This window comes from Leptodactylus fuscus, chromosome 4 (assembly GCF_031893055.1).
Source record: "Leptodactylus fuscus isolate aLepFus1 chromosome 4, aLepFus1.hap2, whole genome shotgun sequence".
NCBI lineage: Eukaryota > Metazoa > Chordata > Amphibia > Anura > Leptodactylidae > Leptodactylus > Leptodactylus fuscus.
In genome coordinates, this window is record NC_134268.1 from 200,451,204 (window position 1) to 200,470,864 (window position 19,661).

Consider the following 19,661-nt stretch of genomic DNA (forward strand, 5'->3'; position numbering starts at 1 on the left):
GTATTTTGGCCATATTTGCCATACTGAACAGGGACCCAGATACCAAGCATTACAGTCAACTACGATCCCAGGCGTCTGGGCCTCCTCCGCAGTACTGAAAACATGTATACATGTATGGGACAGTAGTTCTGTGGGGAGACAGGGCCTACTACCAGTATAGAGGACTACAATGTCTGGGGTACAGGTTCCTGCTCAATGTTTGGTTCATAAATAATGGCTGATAAATGGTCTGTATTTTACAGACCTAATACACCCATGTGACGCTGGACTGTCTATATTCAATAATATCACACAGGTTATAATATCCTAAGGATCAGGATAATACCTGGATAATGCAATGACTTGTAGGTTATAAACAGGTCACAGACGTTTATGGCCTACCCATAAGATATGGTACAAATACAGGGGAGGTGGTTAATATGTCACTACGGCCTTCCGTCTGGGCAGTTTTAGCTTAATCTCATAAGGTCACCATACAATGGTAATGGCAGAAGTAATCTCACAATCCATGTAACTTGCCTGTGCTCCCCTCTCCTCATCCAGCTCGATTGTCATTAGCGCTGACGTGCCCTTTTCACTGACTGTTGACTGTCGACCTTGCCAGAAGAAATAAGCGCACTTTTCCTTTCCAGTCACCCTTACATGTTCTGTCTTATGTCGCTGCCCAACTGTATCACAAAAAAAGGAAAATTGGATGAGAAAAAAAAAATAAAAATACATATTTTTGCAGTTTATACAATCCATATTCTGCTGCTGGAGTTACTGTATACATTACTTATCCTTTACATGGATCCTACTGACTTACATTCTTGTATTATACTCCAGAGCTGCGCTCACTATTCTGCTGGTACAGTCACTGTGTACATACATTACATTACTTATCCAGTACTGATCCTGAGTTACATCCTGCATTATACTCCAGAGCTGCGCTCACTATTCTGCTGATGGAGTCACTGTGTACATACATTACATTACTTATCCAGTACTGATCCGGAGTTACATCCTGTATTATACTGCAGAGCTGCGCTCACTATTCTGCTGATGGAGTCACTCTAGGTTCTTATCATTAGATTTCACATATGTGCTTGTTGTCAGTAATGTAATGTAATCGTACATAGCAAGATTGTGTTCAAAATCCCTTTAAGATATATACGCAGAAATAAGACAGCGGTGCTTAGAAATATTTTTGTTTTTAATACCCAGTCACAGTAATCCTGTTGGTGGCCCTGACAATGGCTTGGTGACACTCAGAGCGGATACGTTACAATGAATGTAATGGATTTACGTCACTGGGAATCAAAGCCAATTAGCGAGAGGAAGGAAAAGTCATTACCTACAGGGAGGGCAATGTACTTATAGGAGCTGGGCCCAATCCAGACTACAGAGGGACAGTATATATACTAGATACATATTATAGGAGCTGGGCCCAATCCAGACTACAGAGGGACAGTATATATACTAGATACATATTATAGGAGCTGGGCCCAATCCAGACTACAGAGGGACAGTATATATACTAGATACATATTATAGGAGCTGGGCCCAATCCAGACTACAGAGGGACAGTATATATACTAGATACATATTATAGGAGCTGGGCCCAATCCAGACTACAGAGGGACAGTATATATACTAGATACATATTATAGGAGCTGGGCCCAATCCAGACTACAGAGGGACAGTATATATACTAGATACATATTATAGGAGCTGGGCCCAATCCAGACTACAGAGGGACAGTATATATACTAGATACATATTATAGGAGCTGGGCCCAATCCAGACTACAGAGGGACAGTATATATACTAGATACATATTATAGGAGCTGGGCCCAATCCAGACTACAGAGGGACAGTATATATACTAGATACATATTATAGGAGCTGGGCCCAATCCAGACTACAGAGGGACAGTATATATACTAGATACATATTATAGGAGCTGGGCACAAGCCATACTATAGGAGGACAGAATACCACCACATGCTGCATCAGTTCCTAGTATATGCCACGGTTTCATAAAACAACCAACAATATGGAAAAGACCCGAAGAAAACAGAGCAGTTTGAGTCGCCATATTGTCACTGTATACGTATCATAAGCCGCCTCCTTACCTGTGGTGCTCACCATGTATTTCCATTTCACCACATACGCATCCCCCTCATGGAATTGACCAATGCTTTGTTTCGGCAGCCGGCTGTAGTCAAATTCCAGAATATGCCAGACATCCACCGCGAGCGTAGTAATCTCATACTGCCTCCCGTCATCTCCTTCTACCAGCCCGTAACCGCGACACACATTAAATCCATCCAAGACCGTTCCCACAGCTGCCTGAGAGAGCGGCACCATCCGCATGACATCATAGCCCTTCACATCGTCTTCTTTCTCGTCCTGTCATTGTAAATGGATAGTTAGAGCATTTGTTAGGTTTAAGGGATGGCGGTATAGTGCTAAACATGAGATTTCAGTCCACGACGGAGTAATCTATCCACATGTAACTTGGACTATACTTTAGGATTACGGACAAATAAAGGGAACCATATTACAGTATATAAATATATATATATATATATATATATATATATATATATATATATATATATATATATATATATAATAAATGCGGCCTCTACAAGAAGATGAGTTAAGAAGAGTCGCCTCCTACGATACAGGAATATTTCGGTTTAGCAGTTTTAGGTATCTGACAAGAAGCATCTCACGTCTGGACTCTGTACTCATGTGATATGCAATTATATTTTTATGATTTTTTTCATCTAAGCTATAACAAAAACACCACAATAGTGCGCCAGTGTTTTCTAAGAAAGCTGTAGAGGTCGTCATCCAGCTTTTGCAGACCCCTGAATGGCAAATCTGTCCTGTAACGTCTATCCTTGACCCATCCTCCTGCTACAAGCCACAGAGTTAAGACATTATATAGATCTAGCGCTTTTGCCTTTTGCTTTGGGAGTTCCTCACACAAAGTCTTCTCCGCAGGTTTCTTCATTTCTGTCCAGTCCAGGAACTTTTCTTTAAACAATATGGTTTCATTGTGCTCAGTCAGGCGACCGAATATGGCCCAATCTGGACGACCGTGTCCCTTCCTGAAGAACAAGATGACGAGTGTTAGACCTCTGTATTAAAGGGGATTTCTGTGACTTTAAAACTGATGACCTCTGTTTAGGATATTCATCCATTGAAGATATGTGGTGGGCTGACGACAGAGAGCCTGGTGAATCAGCTGTGGGAAGCGGCACCACGACTTCAGAGGCCACGTTCGTTGGTCACATGGCCGGATCACAGCTCAGTCTCATTCAAGTGTATGGGTTAAGCTGTGATACCAAATGTAAGGTGCTGTGCTTGGTAAGTAATGAAGCGCCGGTGCGAGAACCTCCTCAAACAGCTGATCGGCCAAGGATAAAGCTAGGCCATCAATTAAATCCTGAAAAACCCCTTTAAGACTAATTGTATCCGCTTACATGCTCAGCCATCATATCCAAGTGCTTATGCACTTTCTCAAATACTGTCCCACATATATAAGAATTGCTTGTATATACTAGAATATCTTACCTTGGTATAAGAGAGTTGCATTCCCCAGGGTCTAGAGGGTTAATATCGCAGTTCTCATAGTCAAAGATGCCATTCCAGAGGTGTTTGGCTAGCTGGAACGCCACTTTCCTCTGAGCCAGAGTCACCTCTTTGCCATGCCACACGTACACCTCGCTGCCAAAGTCAAATACCAGCACCTGCAAAGAGATACTTATTATATTTCTTAGACTATATTATAGCATTACAAAGATTTGGCTAACAAAATACAAAATAAGACCATTCCCTGTATGAATGCTAAGGACCATTCATTCAACCAATAGAGATGTCCTTGTGCCCCAACATAGGGTCTTTGGGCAGACCCAAATTGTTGGGGGACACACGTCATGGACCTCACAACCACTGGCTCTGTAACAATGTAACACATACTATATGTACAAAATCGCCCTGATATACACAGAGTCAGGGTCAACCAGACTGCCCTGAGCTCACCAGAGAATTGGAGGTAGCACCATCCCTCTACAGTATACAGGACATGTATATGCCACTACAACAAATCAAACTTCGGTAGACCTCATAGTCTCTGCTGGAGTCCGGTATAATGTCAGGGCCTGGGTCTAGAGCAAGGATAGGAAACCTTTGCCACTCCAGCTGTTGTAAAACTACAACTCCCAGCATGCATACTTACTCTGCTGGTCTTGGAACTCCCATGGAAGTGAGTGGAGCATGCTGGGAGTTGTAGTCTCACAGCAGTTGGAGTGCCTGAGATTGCTGACCCCTGGTCTACAGGAACAGTCAGTCCCTACAGACCATATCAGGCCTAAACACACTGTGATCACTGACCTCTTTAGACTGCAAAAGCGAACACTTGGGCACTTTCCCCCAAAATTCATCAACGGGGACTAACTTATCCTCCAACAAACGGTATATACAGTTCGTTTCAATGATTGCATTTTCATAGCGTTCATCTTCTTCTGGATTTCCGGCATCTGCAATGACAGAAGTGAAACATAATACTGATGATACTCTGCTTGGTTTCAGCCATGACCTTTCATACAGTGTCTGCAGATTCAATTCCTTCCTACTAGAATCCACCAGATGTCTCCTTCCTTACCTTCCCACAAGTTTCTCTAAGGACTCCAGGTTCTCAAGATACAAATGCAAAACATTGTCACTAGGTGCTAGCAAAACACTTGACAGGCTGCAACACACAAAACAACCACTGGGTGGCCCCAAACAGTATAAACAACTCCCTACTGAGGATAGCAAAATCACATTCTCTCCAAAAGCTGATCACCTTCCCCCATTCATTTTGGAAAATGTCAAGCCAAAAATAAGATAAGGACGGGCACATCGAAAGGATTATAACATATCTATACCCCAAGACACTGCCCCGTCCAGGACCTATAACCCTTGCCCTTGATGAGATGGTCACACAGCCATAACTTGACACTCCTGGACCTCGATGTAAAATCTGCAATAGGGCCTCCACTTACCATGTACCATCTATATTACTAGGGTCTTCTGATATTGTCGACTCCTTTGCGTCCCTTCAGGCTCCAGGGCCTAAATGGTCACCACTGGAATCATCAAGCACCCAAATAACCCTGTGTTCCTCTTTAGAAATACAGATGAGCCCTTCCATATCTCTCCTAACCAAACATATCCTGAGATGTGCGGTTCAAGATGTCCAGACTTGATTTTGCGATACTCTGTCACCAGCTATCTATCCTATATGCTTTATGCGTTGCCACCTAGTGGTTGCGATGTTAGTTGCAGCCCTTTCATGGTTTTGCTAGCATGACAAGATATTGTATTTGTTTCATGGATCCTTAAAGGGGTACTCCCATCTTAAATTATCCTTTACCCACATGATGGGGATAACTTGTAGATGAATTGGGGTCTGACCACCACCGATTAGGAGAGCAGGGGAGCTTTGCCCCCCATTCTGAATGGAGTGATGGTTTCACTGCAACATGCCTCATCTCCTCCATGTCAATGGGAGCAACGGAGATCCAAACGCAGTAATTCCGCTATATTTATCCGATCCATTGAAATGAATGGAGCAGTGACCCCGATCTACCACCACTCCATTTAGACTTGGGGACAGAACTGCTCTGTTCTACTGCTTAGATCTGCAAGTAATGCCTATCCTTCTTGAGAAGAGTGGAAGATGGTCTCCTACTTCATGGCTGAAACGCTGGACAGCTTGCCGTGCAGGCTGGTTGGAGCAGCAGCTTTTGGGGGTTTTCATCTTCTAGCATTTGGGCTAGAAGGTGCCCCCAGCCATAGACTGGAAAAGCAGCACTGGGGGACTCACGGACTTCCTATGTCCCATAGAATAGGAGATATCGTTTGAAGATAGGAATACCCCTTTAACCAAATTCAGGCTACGATATATGGCCAAAATTGTATATGTACTTCCACCATATCAATGGGAAACCCTTCACAAAACTTACCTTGATATTCAGTCTGCCCACTCAGAAGTTTCCAGAATTCCCGTGCTGAGTGTGTATGGGTATTTATCCCCTCCTCCACAGTCTGCACATACGATGCTCTACATCCCAGTTCCCTCTTCGTCTGTATTATGGCCGCCAGTTCTGAAGCCTGGGAACGGATTAATTTTATTTAGCCACATAAAGGGTATGAAAACCTTCCAGTGTGTCTAAGCAGCTAGAATGATGTGACAAACACATCTGTCCTCACATGGACCGCCGACTTTATTCCTTTTAATGCGCTCATATGGTCCGCATTATCTCCTCCATGGCTGCATGGGCGTAGATCAACAACATGCAGAGCAATTGTAAAATTGAATTATTGTCATAACAGATTTTTTTTTTTGTGAATTTCCTGTACAAATCTGCAGGAGGTTGTGCAAGCAAAGGCAACAGACCATCATTGTGCCGTCTCCTCTGCAAAACAGGCAAGGTCGGTGTTATTTACTGCAAGGGGAGGACGGGAGAGATGTTCTGCAGTCTACGCTGCGAGGGGGGTGACTATATTTTTGGCGTGGTTTCTTTTACTACCCCCTAGAAACACAGTTGCAAAGAAACAAAACTCTAATGGCATGTAACCTCCCTCACAGAGGATTTCCTGGCTTTGCTATCAGGCACACTTCAAAGAGTTGGCACGCTGTCATGTTTTTAAAGGGTGCAGACATATATCAGCCTCCTCCGGGCCTTCTATGGCGGTCTAGATGACACCATTTATTCTAGTGTCAGGACATGTCACATCACTCGGCAGGAGAGGGACAACATGTCAACATCTCCGCTCACCAACCTTGGCTTTCTCAATGACGTTTGCAAACTCTCCAACCCATAGGAAGCAGTAAAGCGGGGAGATCAACAGGAAACAGTCACCGCTGTTTAGGGAGGAAGCCCGGGGCTCAACCAACCTCGACTGAACGTGTCGACGTCCTAAACAAAACAAACATTAGTAGTTACTCTTACAGTAGGTGGCAAGCTGCTAGCTATAATGATAAGGTGGTACATATGTCATTGCTACTCCCTTATCTTACTAGTTTGCCTCGGCTCACTCCGGCATGGTCACCATTGTCTGGAGAGTGTCAGAATGTGCAGGGTCCAGCCCCATTATGAATATTATAACATTATAATATATTTATTTATGGCTGGAAAGGTGTCTTCCTGATTAACCTTTTCATTATTTACAAGGAATATATCTGCACGCCATTGGGCTTGTTCACACGGGGCAGATTCTGACGCCGAATCCACCTCAGAATCCGCCCCCTCACAATAGAGGTCTATGTAGACCGCTAGCTTCCTTTTTTTCCATGAGTGGTATGTTCCGGCTCACGGAAAATAGAAGCGAGCTGTCCTTTCTTCAGGCGGATTCCGCGGCTGAGTCAGCCCCAGCATCCGCCTTGCGGCAGCACCCTCCGGACTAGGCCCATTCATTTGGGAAAAATTCCGGAGCGGGAAGCCGTGATGGCCGCATTTTGGTCCTAGTCTGACGCGGTTTCCCGCATCAGAATCAGGACCATAATACGCGGTCCCGTGCCCTATGTGAACAAGGCCACTGACTTGGCAGTGGTGCAGGGAAGTGCAGTTTGGTCCCACAAGACCGTACCATACTGCTACTAAGTAGATGTCGTGCAGGTCGATGCACTGATGCAAATAATGAGAAGGTTGCGGCCACAGCTTCTCCAAAGAGGTGATTGGTGGGGGCAACGATAATTGGATACCCGCCAATCTGATATTATTATTACACAAAAACCCCTTTAAGGATCAAGAGTTTGAGGACTAGTTAGGCAGACATGTGTGCCATTCTACATACCCCAGAGATACACTCAGATTAGGTTCAGAAATGCATTTCGGATACAAGGCAATGCTCAAGTCTTTACATACCTTTAATTTGTATTAACATAAGCTTCTTATATGGCACCGCACTGTTGTTGGAGTGCTGTTCTGTAAGGTTAACACTGCGTAAACTGACACTGCTGAAGTTCTCTTTACTTGCTAGTCCAGCCAGCGCGACTTCAGAAAAATTAGAATTTTTGGACACTAGACAAAAAAAAACAAAACAAAAACAAGTCACTACCCTCATAGATAGCCCTGTGTATGCCAACTTTGCAGGCTGGTCACCCAGGCAGTGCTACAATCTCCGGGCACCACAACTATTGCAGGTTTTAAAAACTGCTGTAACTGCTGTGACGGGTCAATAGGAAACTTTTTATGTTTTTTCCAGTTGATGCATCTGACAACTTTGCAAGCTAAAGTGCTAGTCTATGATCCTCGTCTACGTACTCTTTTCCACCTTCATCCTTTTAGATTCCATGAATGCCACGTTCAGCCTGGTCTCGGTGTATTCCTGCAGGAGGTCGTCACGGGCTGCAAGCATTTTAAGGGGGTTCCCTGAAGCCTGGACATTTCGCATGGGTCTCACTGCACGCTTGTGTTCTGCGACAGCGGAGGTCAACCTGGGTTTAGGACAACAAAAAAAACAAACAAAGTAACTTAAAACAATTTGCATAGAATTAGAAAAACATGGCTGCTTTCACTAAGAAACAGCGCCACCCCTGTCCATTGGTAGTGTCTGGTACTGCCGCGCCATTGAAGTGAAGCTGCAGACAACTATTGTAGGAAATGCAACAGGGGCTATACAGGTAGTCACCCAGCAAAATGGTTGAACATAAGTTTTTACAAACAGACTGAAGATTTTCTCGTAACAATGAACATAAGCATAATTTGCAAAGAAGCATTTCTTAATGTCTACCCTTACAACATATGCCTAGCTAAATGCAGACCAATACTACATTACACGAGCTTAGCTCCCCTCCTCTATGCTCCTGGGGCTGAAATAAGGGAATATAATCCATGTAAGGTAAGGCATGAATTATATGGCCTGGTATTGCCATCCAGCTGAAAGCCCAGATTACACTGAGCGCCTGTAAACAGATGAGAAGAATGGCCGGGACGTTGCTGCAGAGCTCTATTAGCAGGCAGAGAGTCCAAACAAGCAATAAAACATGCCTGACATTTAATATCCATTAATGCAATTCCCACTGGCTCAGCACGGATGGAGAGCACATATTAGGAGAGCACAAAAGCTCTATTTATGCTGAGAAACATGCTCATAAGACATCATTCCTGACAACCGATTTATGGGACAATGATGCTTTTCCCCAAAGGTTACCACTACAGGTCATGGAAGATGACCACCGGCCACGGATCATGTGTAAGGACTATGGGTAATGCGTAATCTTTATTGTTATACCACTACCTCACTTTCCTGTTTTAGAGGGAATATAGTGTGAACCTGTCCTGTGACTTATGCTGCATTATCTTACAGCAGGATATGATGGAGGGAGAGAAGCTGAGCTCTAGGATATATAGGGTTATAGGATAGAGGAGAGAAGCTGAGCTCTGTGATATATAGGGTTATATGATAGAGGAGAGAAGCTGAGCTCTGTGTTATATAGGGTTATATGATAGAGGAGAGAAGCTGAGCTCTGTGATATATAGGGTTATAGGATAGAGGAGAGAAGCTGAGCTCTGTGTTATATAGGTTATATGATAGAGGAGAGAAGCTGAGCTCTGTGACATATAGGGTTATATGATAGAGGAGAGAAGCTGAGCTCTGTGTTATATAGGGTTATAGGATAGAGGAGAGAAGCTGAGCTCTGTGATATATAGGGTTATATGATAGAGGAGAGAAGCTGAGCTCTGTGATATATAGGGTTATAGGATAGAGGAGAGAAGATGAGCTCTGTGATATATAGGGTTATATGATAGAGGAGAGAAGCTGAGCTCTGTGATATATAGGGTTATATGATAGAGGAGAGAAGCTGAGCTCTGTGACATATAGGGTTATATGATAGAGGAGAGAAGCTGAGCTCTGTGTTATATAGGGTTATAGGATAGAGGAGAGAAGCTGAGCTCTGTGATATATAGGGTTATATGATAGAGGAGAGAAGCTGAGCTCTGTGTTATATAGGGTTATATGATAGAGGAGAGAAGATGAGCTCTGTGATATATAGGGTTATATGATAGAGGAGAAAAGCTGAGCTCTGTGATATATAGGGTTATATGATAGAGGAGAGAAGCTGAGCTCTGTGATATATAGGGTTATATGATAGAGGAGAGAAGCTGAGCTCTGTGATATATAGGGTTATATGATAGAGGAGAGAAGCTGAGCTCTGTGATATATAGGGTTATATGATAGAGGAGAGAAGCTGAGCTCTGTGATATATAGGTTATATGATAGAGGAGAGAAGCTGAGCTCTGTGATATATAGGGTTATATGATAGAGGAGAGAAGCTGAGCTCTGTGATATATAGGTTATATGATAGAGGAGAGAAGCTGAGCTCTGTGATATATAGGGTTATATGATAGAGGAGAGAAGCTGAGCTCTGTGATATATAGGTTATATGATAGAGGAGAGAAGCTGAGCTCTGTGATATATAGGGTTATATGATAGAGGAGAGAAGCTGAGCTCTGTGATATATAGGGTTATATGATAGAGGAGAGAAGCTGAGCTCTGTGATATATAGGGTTATATGATAGAGGAGAGAAGCTGAGCTCTGTGATATATAGGTTATATGATAGAGGAGAGAAGCTGAGCTCTGTGATATATAGGGTTATTTGATAGAGGAGAGAAGCTGAGCTCTGTGATATATAGGGTTATATGATAGGAGAGAGAGAAGCTGAGCTATGTGATATATAGGGTTATATAATAGAGGAGAGAAGCTGAGCTCTGTGATATATAGAGTTATATGATAGAGGAGAGAAGCTGAGCTGTGTGATATAGAGGGTTATATGATAGGAGAGAAGCTGAGCTCTGTGATATATAGGGTTATATGATAGAGGAGAGAAGCTGAGCTCTTTGATATATAGGGTTATATGATAGAGGAGAGAAGCTGAGCTCTGTGATATATAGGGTTATATGATAGAGGAGAGAAGCTGAGCTCTGTGATACATAGGGTTATATGATAGGAGAGAGAGAAGCTGATCTCTGTGATATATAAGGTTATATGATAGAGGAGAGAAGCTGAGCTCTGTGATATATAGGTTATATGATATAGGAGAGAAGCTGAGCTCTGTGATATATAGGTTATATGATATAGGAGAGAAGCTGAGCTCTGTGATATATAAGGTTCTTTGATTCAGACCGGTTGAAGACGACCGTGCTGCAACTGGCCTGCCGTGAATTAAAAGCATGGGCGGCACATTGGGGACGTCTCCCATGTTCCATCCATCCATGGGCCGTGTTTCCACAACTCCTTTCATTGAATGACTAGAAGCCACGGAAGCAAGGGTCGCAAAATAGGACAATAGGAGCTGTTCTATATTTTGTGGCCTGGACAGTTGGCCCCCACACGGGACCTGGAAATGAATGAGTTGGTGTGTTATCTGTGAAATACATGGAGTGTACACTAACCATGGCCACAGTTGTCTGTCCTTACTGGACTACTAGGAGACACAGCGAGATTCTGGCTTCCCCCGACTACACTATGACTGACAGCCTCCTATTATATACAGACAGGTCATAAACGCTGACCATTCTGCTTTAAAAAGAGCCCTGGAGAAACCACTGCCAGGAAGATTTCCATGTGAATATTAAGATAAACGATAATGAAAATGGTCAATAAAAAAATAAATACTAAAGGCAAAAGAATGAATAAATGCAAGAAAGCGGGATTCGCAAATCTTTTCTAACCCACTGTGGTCCTCTACACTATTACCAGATGTCCCCATAACACAATCCCCCCACATATAGAGGTCGTCTATCATATGAACTCCCCTAGCAGATTTATTAAATATGATTACCCCATAGACCACCGAGTGTTGGGTCACTCTACCAATGTCTAGAAATGAATGTTGTGGAGCCATGCCTGCAGCTGTGTATATATCTGCAACTAGCCACAGGGGTGAAATGAAGGATGATGGTAAATACATTGACCCGTCTTCGGTACGGCAATACGATACCCATGGGTCAGGCATGCATGGGAAACCAACTGAAACAACAAGCCTACTATGGGTATTATTATACTGCACGACCACTCCTAATGTAAACAGTCTATACAGTGCAGGAGTGAAGAATGGCTGAAACACTAGAACACCCTGGATTATATGAAAGCGAGTCACTGTCTATAATCATTTATGTCCATTGACATCTAAAATCTAATTTTCAAAAAGAATTTACTCATGACTTGTATAATGAAATTATAGAGTCACGATCTTCAAGGCACTAGAATAACAGATTTGTCATTCTCGTAATGTAAGGTCAGCCCTGTGGTTTGCAAAGCCACAGCGAGCAGAACGGCGATTACAGAATGCGTCTACGTAGGATAATCCATTCCTCTGCCTCACAGAAGAACGGATTAAACAAGGACGGATCCGTGTGACGATGGACAATGATGGAATCCAAGGTATCCCCATTAACTATAAGGGGATCCATCAGGTATCCATTGCTTTCTCAGTAGGCTAAGTTGGACTTTTCGTCCTATATTTCAGATGGACCTTGCACCAGGCTGAGTCCAAAGCAGATGTAAATGAAGGCTATGGGATGCAAGAAGATGGGAGTCTCTGCCATGACCACCATCAATGAGGCCTAAGGTCCATTCACGTCAGGTTTTTTTTGCATCTGTGTAGCAGATCCGTTTGAAGGACGCAAAAAATACCCCCAAAAAACAAAACTGATTTCATTGGCCATCAGTTTTTTTTACATCCACTAAAAACATGATGTGACTAGATCCTTACAGGAGGGGTTTCCTAGTGAGAATACTGGAAAGGGGATGCACGTCTGACTGCTGGAGCCCCCAGTGATCTGGCAAACAAAGGTCCCCAAGTCCTGTGCGTGATAAGAGCAATAGACTGAAAACATGACCACTGCTCCATTTGCTTAGAAGCCTAGTATGGCGCTCCATCAGTCTCATAGAAGGTAATGGAACAGTATTCACATAGACAAAGTACTGTCTCAGCCGTTCTCACGATCGCTGGGGATCCAAGTAGCTGAGCCCCCCAGAGATCAGATACCCATCCCCCTAACCACAGGATACCAAAGTGTGGCCACTAGGACAATCACTAAGTGATACCACTGAGCCCTGACACCAGTAGAAGACTCACTTTGGTTCTTCAGCGCTAAACAAAAGATCGAAATCATCATCAAATAAGAACGGAGCGGAGCTGGCCTGGAACTCCAACGGCCGGTAAAAGCGAGAGAACGTCTCGTCGTCGTCCAGCTTCATGACTTCTTTCACCGATTTGCTGGTGACGGTAAGTGTTGTGTCTTGCAGGCCCCCAACTAAAGAATAAAAAATAGAGAAAAATGATAAAATTTAGCTTTATATCTAAAACCTGTTTTTGGGCCTAAATATATTAATGACCTATCCTAAGGATAGGTTATCAATATCAGATCAGTGGGGATCAGACACCAGGCAACCCCACTGATCAGCTGTTCTCAGCAGCCAATACACAGTGAACTGGACAGGAAGCAGACAGCGCTGTTTTCAGTGTAGTGGTCAGTTCAGGTATTGCAGGTTCGCATCCAACTGAATGTGAGAATAACTGAAAGCCTATTGTATTATACAATAAACGTCTTTGGCAATAAACGTCCAACTTTTGCAACTAGAATGTAAATCTACGGAAAACACTGCTCGGCAGTCCTATAGAGGCCAGACCAACACCAATAACATGCTTCCATTATACGCTATGGATATACATTACACGTTTGTTACTGTAATACTTATAACCATCATAGAGATATATTTGCTTGCAAAAAGCCTGATGATAATCTGACATCGCTCACCTTTATTGTGTAATCTTCCCAAAAATGATTCAAGTTTATCCAATTTTCTATCCGATTCCAAATGCATTTCAGGCTTGGCTTCAATTTCTAGGAATAAATAAGTAAAGTTTAGAGTCACGTTACAAAACACAGGCAAATCCATCAGTATATCCCTCTGTAGACCACAATACTGAATGGAGGTGTGTTGCAAGAAGACCAAACAAAAGGAGATCAATTGCACCGTCTGAACTCAAGAGGGGGCTAGAAGACATGAATGCAAAATGCTAAAATATTCAATGTACAATATGGACTGGAAGAGCACAAAAGCCAGAGAGTCTACTGCCACCACTAGATCTTCCAAGCCACTTATATGCTGTTGCAGTGACACGGTGAACATACATTTTAGTGTCACCCTTGGTGTGGCCACAGCTGCAAGGGCACCCATTGTTGTCTAAACAAGAACAAGGGTCCCAAGATTGTATGGGGAGTGGCTGACTGCGCATGCTCCTCCTCCATTTGATTCTAGGCGACATATGGAAAATTAAAAGTTAAATTTTAAGAAAAAGGACATCTCAGGAGTGCGGACTGGAATATATTTTGTGTTATACGTGTTGTCGATTGCCCCAGGAGTCCGGGATCTTTCTGGCCGTGCACCCTGAAGATTGGATCATTATATGGAAATCTGGTGAGCCACTACTTTATTTTTATTTTTTCATTCGACAATTTGGGACCCTGGTTCTTGCACTATTTTCACATTAGTGCTCTCTGTTTGGGAGACATAAACAACAAAGAGGCAAACCACTAAAACAGTGGTAACACTCGGAGCCTGGTGCACCCCACTGAATAAAATGGGGTCAGATTTTTTTTTTTCCTTACTGAAACCAGAGGAGGAAAAAGTCCTCTATGCAGGATTTTTCCTCCACCTATTTTTGGTGGACACTGTGATGGTGACTTTGGCACGGACGTGAGCATGACCTTAGTCTCAGCAGTCAGGCCCCCATCCTTGTAGCAGTGACAAGGAATAACCTATTACTGGAATACCCCTTTAAGACTGCATATAAGCTTCCTGCTCATGTAGGCTTCCATCTTGAACACATAAGATAATGATGTAATGCCAGAGCAGAGGGCGGTATTACTTTCTGGGTAATACAGAGCTTGGACTACAATAACGTGAACACAAAGCCTGACGCCATGGCACCGAAACAAGAACTTGAGAATAACAACTGGTGACATGAAGTCACTGGGATTGTGACAGGTATTTCCCTATGTGGAGACAATGTGGTCTGCTTTCATTGCCTTACTATTACATGCTGCCAGATTATAGCTTTACTGCTTTTCTTTAAACTAAACTTTAGCACATTGTTGTGGAATAGCCCAAACATATCCGTATCTATTAGCCTGACCATATATATGGATATGTAAACGCAGCCTTGGATGAATGCCGTCAGAACTTGGCGATTTCAGGGGGACTTACCATGAATCAGGATGTCCCAACCCTCCCTGGCAACACGGTTGGAAAACAGAAGGATCAGACATGATGGATTCGATTGCCTGATCCGTTGTTCTCACAAGAGACAAGACAGGGACAGTGACTGACGTGAGGGATGACTGCCTCTCTACAGAATATATTGGTGCCATATGTAATGTACAAACCTTCAGAAGGCTTAGTAACCACATTGGTAGATTTCGATTTAAGAGCCACTGGTGATGGTAAAGCTGTAATGGCGGTAGGTGAGGCCAAACCTACGACAGAAAACAAAAGTTATTGAGAGAACTCTCCTTATAGGAATAAGAACCAAATAAGACAAGAGGAACACAGAAAAAACCACTGACCATTTGTCTATTTCCGGATCAATATCTGATGACAGTGATAAAAATGACAGATACATTCTTTAGTAGATACAGTCCTATGAAAAAGTTTGGGCACCCCTCTTAATCATTTTTAGTTCTAAATATTTTGGTGTTTGCGGCAGCCATTTCATTTTGATATATCTAATAACTGATGGACACAGTAATATTTCAGGATTGAAATGAGGTTTATTGTACTAACAGAGAATGTGCAATATGCATTAAACCAAAATTTGACCAGTGCAAAAGTATGGGCACCTCAACAGAAAAGTGACATTAATATTTAGTAGATCCTCCTTTTGCAAAGATAACAGCCTCTAGTCGCTTCCTGTAGCTTTTAATCAGTTCCTGGATCCTGGATAAAGGGATTTTGGACAAACAATTCAAGTTCAGTTAAGTTAGATGGTCGCCGAGCATGGACAGCCCGCTTCAAATCATCCCACAGATGTTCAATGATATTCAGGTCTGGGGACTGGGATGGCCATTCCAGAACATTGTAATTGTTCCTCTGCATGAATGCCTGAGTCGATTTGGAGCGGTGTTTGGACATTGTATTGCTGAAATCTCCATCCCCGGCGTAACTTCAACTTCGTCACTGATTCTTGAACATTATTCTCAAGAATCTGCTGATACTGAGTGGAATCCATGCGACCCTCAACTTTAACAAGATTCCCGGTGCCGGCATTGGCCACACAGCCCCAAAGCATGATGGAACCTCCACCAAATTTTACAGTGGGTAGCATGTGTTTTTCTTGGAATGCTGTTTCTTTTTGGACGCCATGCATAACGCCTTTTTTTTTTTTATAACCAAACAACTCAATCTTTGTTTCCAAAATGAAGTTGGCTTCTCCAAATGTGCTTTTTCATACCTCAGGCAACTCTATTTGTGGCGTACGTGCAGAAACGGCTTCTTTCTCATCACTCTCCCATACAGCTTCTATTTGTGCAAAGTGCGCTGTATAGTTGACCGATGCACAGTGACACCATCTGCAGCAAGATGATGCTGCAGCTCTTTGGAGGTGGTCTGTGGATTGTCCTTGACTGTTCTCACCATTCTTCTTCTCTGCCTTTCTGATATTTTTCTTGGCCTGCCACTTCTGGGCTTAACAAGAACTGTCCCTGTGGTCTTCCATTTCCTTACTATGTTCCTCACAGTGGAAACTGACAGGTTAAATCTCTGAGACAACTTTTTGTATCCTTCCCCTGAACAACTATGTTGAACAATCTTTGTTTTCAGATCATTTGAGAGTTGTTTTGAGTAGCCCATGATGCCACTCTTCAGAGGAGATTCAAATAGTAGAACAACTTGCAATTGGCCACCTTAAATACCTTTTCTCAAGATTGGATACTCCTGGCTATGAAGTTCAAAGCTCACTGAGGTTACAAAACCAATTTTGTACTTCAGTAAGTCAGTAAAAAGTAGTTAGGAGTATTCAAATCAATAAAATGATAAGGGTGCCCATACTTTTGCACTGGTCAAATTTTGGTTTAATGCATATTGCACATTTTCTGTTAGTACAATAAACCTCATTTCAGTCCTGAAATATTACTGTGTCCATCAGTTATTAGATATATCAAACTGAAATGGCTGTTGCAAACACCAAAATTAGAACTAAAAATGATTAAGATTAATAGGGGTGCCCAAACTTTTTCATAGGACTGTATAATGTGTCCCCCATCCCCAGCCACCAGGGTATCACATCATCGGTGCAAGAAAGCCTAGGCATCAAGACGGTGACAAAAATAGTATTTTGCAGCGGTGTATTGGAGCGACGCACATCGTACAGTGTCAGGGCCTAGTGGGATTCCTACAAAACACCACCGCAAATGGGCCAGAGAAGGGAGACGGACTGACACTGTGGACGGTATGGAGACCAAAGTAACCTTCTTGTGGATAGCACTAGATAGATAAGTGTTAGATGTTTAACTGGTAAGACCCCCACCAATAATGAGCCTGGGATACCGGAGAACCCGTTACAATGAGATGGCAGTCATGTACGTATGACCACCATAGAGGAATGCTGCATTGCTCCACTCAAAGCGGGCATACACAAGACATCCGTTTTGGTGGGTTTGTAGCATTTAGCCCCCTACTGGTAACTGTTACCATAGGGGTAAGGATAAGTCTTGTTCACGAGCCGACCCCTCCAATGTAACTCTCCAGTCTGATGTTCTAGGACCCTTGTATAATAATTTCAGGGTGCCATAAGGAGTTTTGCTCCCTATCTCACCTAAAGACTTACTGAACAGTAACACTAAGGGGGCATTCACACGGAGTAACGCCGGGCGTGTATGAGAGCCGTACACACCGGCGTTACGGCAGACTGCCGAACACTTCCCATTCACTTCAATGGGAGCACTCGTAAACGCCGCTGTTACGAGCGCTCCCATTGAAGTGAATGGGAAGTGTTCGGCAGTCTGCCGTAACGCCGGCGTGTACGGCTGTGATACACGCCCGGCGTTACTCCGTGTGAATGCCCCCTAAAGTGCTAACCGACATCAAACGTAGTAAAATTAACCAAAGGTGACAAACCTTTTTTGACCATACGCCCCGCTACGGTAAACTGTGTGGAGTCATTGGAGGCTCCCATTCCCTTAGACTTCCAGGCCTCTTCTCTAATGGTAATCTGCTGTTTCCGCTCCTCAATGGACATGTGCAAACCCCCATCTGTAACCCTTTGCTATAGAAAGAGGAAAAAAAATAAAAAGACCGATTAGTCAGGAAAAAAGAAATTAATCTTTCAGTAAATTCTCAGAATTGTGAGGTCATTCATTTCTTTTCACAGAAGCATACGTGGGGATATTTATTAGATATGTCTAGTAATGTGATCACAGCCTTAACTCTGCCAGCGTGGTAGGTCACGGAAAAAAGAAAACCCCTAAACATTTGTTCTAAGATGTATTGCACTGGCAAGAAAAATGGCTGCGGTCAGATAGGAAGATGTGATCGGTGTAGATTCCTACATCTGGACCCTGCGCAGATCAGGCCGCCTACACGGCAGTGGACTGGGAGTGCACTGGACTCAGCAATACCGCCATGCAGAAGAAGGACGGCCGCTTCATGCCCTTCACATAATTAGGAGCAGAACCTCTTCCACCAACCCCATCCACTGCCGCTTCTGAGGCCTGATAGAAGCCCGATCAGCTGATCTGTGCAGGGGCCGTGTGTCAGATCACATGCCGATACCCTACCTTGTAGATATGTTTAAGCTGGCCATATAGTTTAGATAGGTGAACACTTGCTAACCCTTCTCATTTGGGTGAGCACCTGAAGGCCCCATCCAGGGTAGAGGATAGGCCTGTCCTTGTTCTGTTGATATTAATCTAATGTGTATGGCCGGCAAACCCAAAGAAAGGACCAACGACCACCGTAAAGATTTATTAAAGAATGAGCCTAGATTGTATAATCTGAAAAATAAAAGATCCTAAAACAGATTCACTCCTAATATCAAAAAGTAGGTTGACCACTGGAGGGCGCCCTAGTAAAAATGCCCCCACTATAGAGTATAGTACAATTCTGTATAGATCTGGTATATATCACCAGCACATCCTGACTAGAGGACCTTGAGGTCCTTGATATACACCCCCTGCTGCTACCCCCGTACTGTCCGTGATCTCTCGCACAGAAAGACACTGAACATCGAATTTTTGACAGCATAAGACGATAAACATGACAGGAAGGAAATATCCGCAGCGCTGTACTCCTCAAAGGAAGTTCAGTGAGGAGACCAAATGAGAAACATGACCTTACACCCCGCGGCATTAGGGAGCCGTAGTGCAGGATGTGAGCGTCGCGGGACAGAGTCCACCTGTACGGGTCACTCATCGCACTACATACCTGCCAAGTGCAGACATTACTCCATACTGCTAAAGGATTTAAGAATGTTTTTTTTTTTTTTTTTTTTTTTTTTTTGCAAAGCTGCAGTTTACCAGAACTCAGAAAAATATGAAAAAGCCTACTTTTATTTTTGTATCTTGACTTTCTAATTTTGCATGGTTGTCGCACTCATTGCTGAAACACTCTG

The 19,661-nt window shown here is 43.3% G+C and overlaps 1 protein-coding gene across 2 annotated transcripts in view; it reads right to left on the bottom strand.

Annotated features, from left to right (window-relative positions):
* The window catches only part of SVIL (supervillin), a 126,849-nt gene that overhangs the window by 9,048 nt on the left and 98,140 nt on the right, over nucleotides 1-19,661 (bottom strand). For both annotated transcript variants that reach the window (XM_075271570.1, XM_075271569.1), the window contains exons 20-32: nucleotides 18,170-18,317; nucleotides 15,442-15,531; nucleotides 13,810-13,896; nucleotides 13,128-13,305; nucleotides 8,307-8,479; nucleotides 7,908-8,063; nucleotides 6,823-6,959; nucleotides 6,003-6,150; nucleotides 4,387-4,532; nucleotides 3,568-3,743; nucleotides 2,954-3,101; nucleotides 2,115-2,391; nucleotides 520-668 (exon numbers count right to left, since the gene is read on the bottom strand). In XM_075271570.1, coding sequence (XP_075127671.1) covers nucleotides 520-668; nucleotides 2,115-2,391; nucleotides 2,954-3,101; nucleotides 3,568-3,743; nucleotides 4,387-4,532; nucleotides 6,003-6,150; nucleotides 6,823-6,959; nucleotides 7,908-8,063; nucleotides 8,307-8,479; nucleotides 13,128-13,305; nucleotides 13,810-13,896; nucleotides 15,442-15,531; nucleotides 18,170-18,317 — 2,013 coding nt within the window. The remainder of the gene's footprint in view (nucleotides 1-519; nucleotides 669-2,114; nucleotides 2,392-2,953; nucleotides 3,102-3,567; nucleotides 3,744-4,386; nucleotides 4,533-6,002; nucleotides 6,151-6,822; nucleotides 6,960-7,907; nucleotides 8,064-8,306; nucleotides 8,480-13,127; nucleotides 13,306-13,809; nucleotides 13,897-15,441; nucleotides 15,532-18,169; nucleotides 18,318-19,661) is intronic.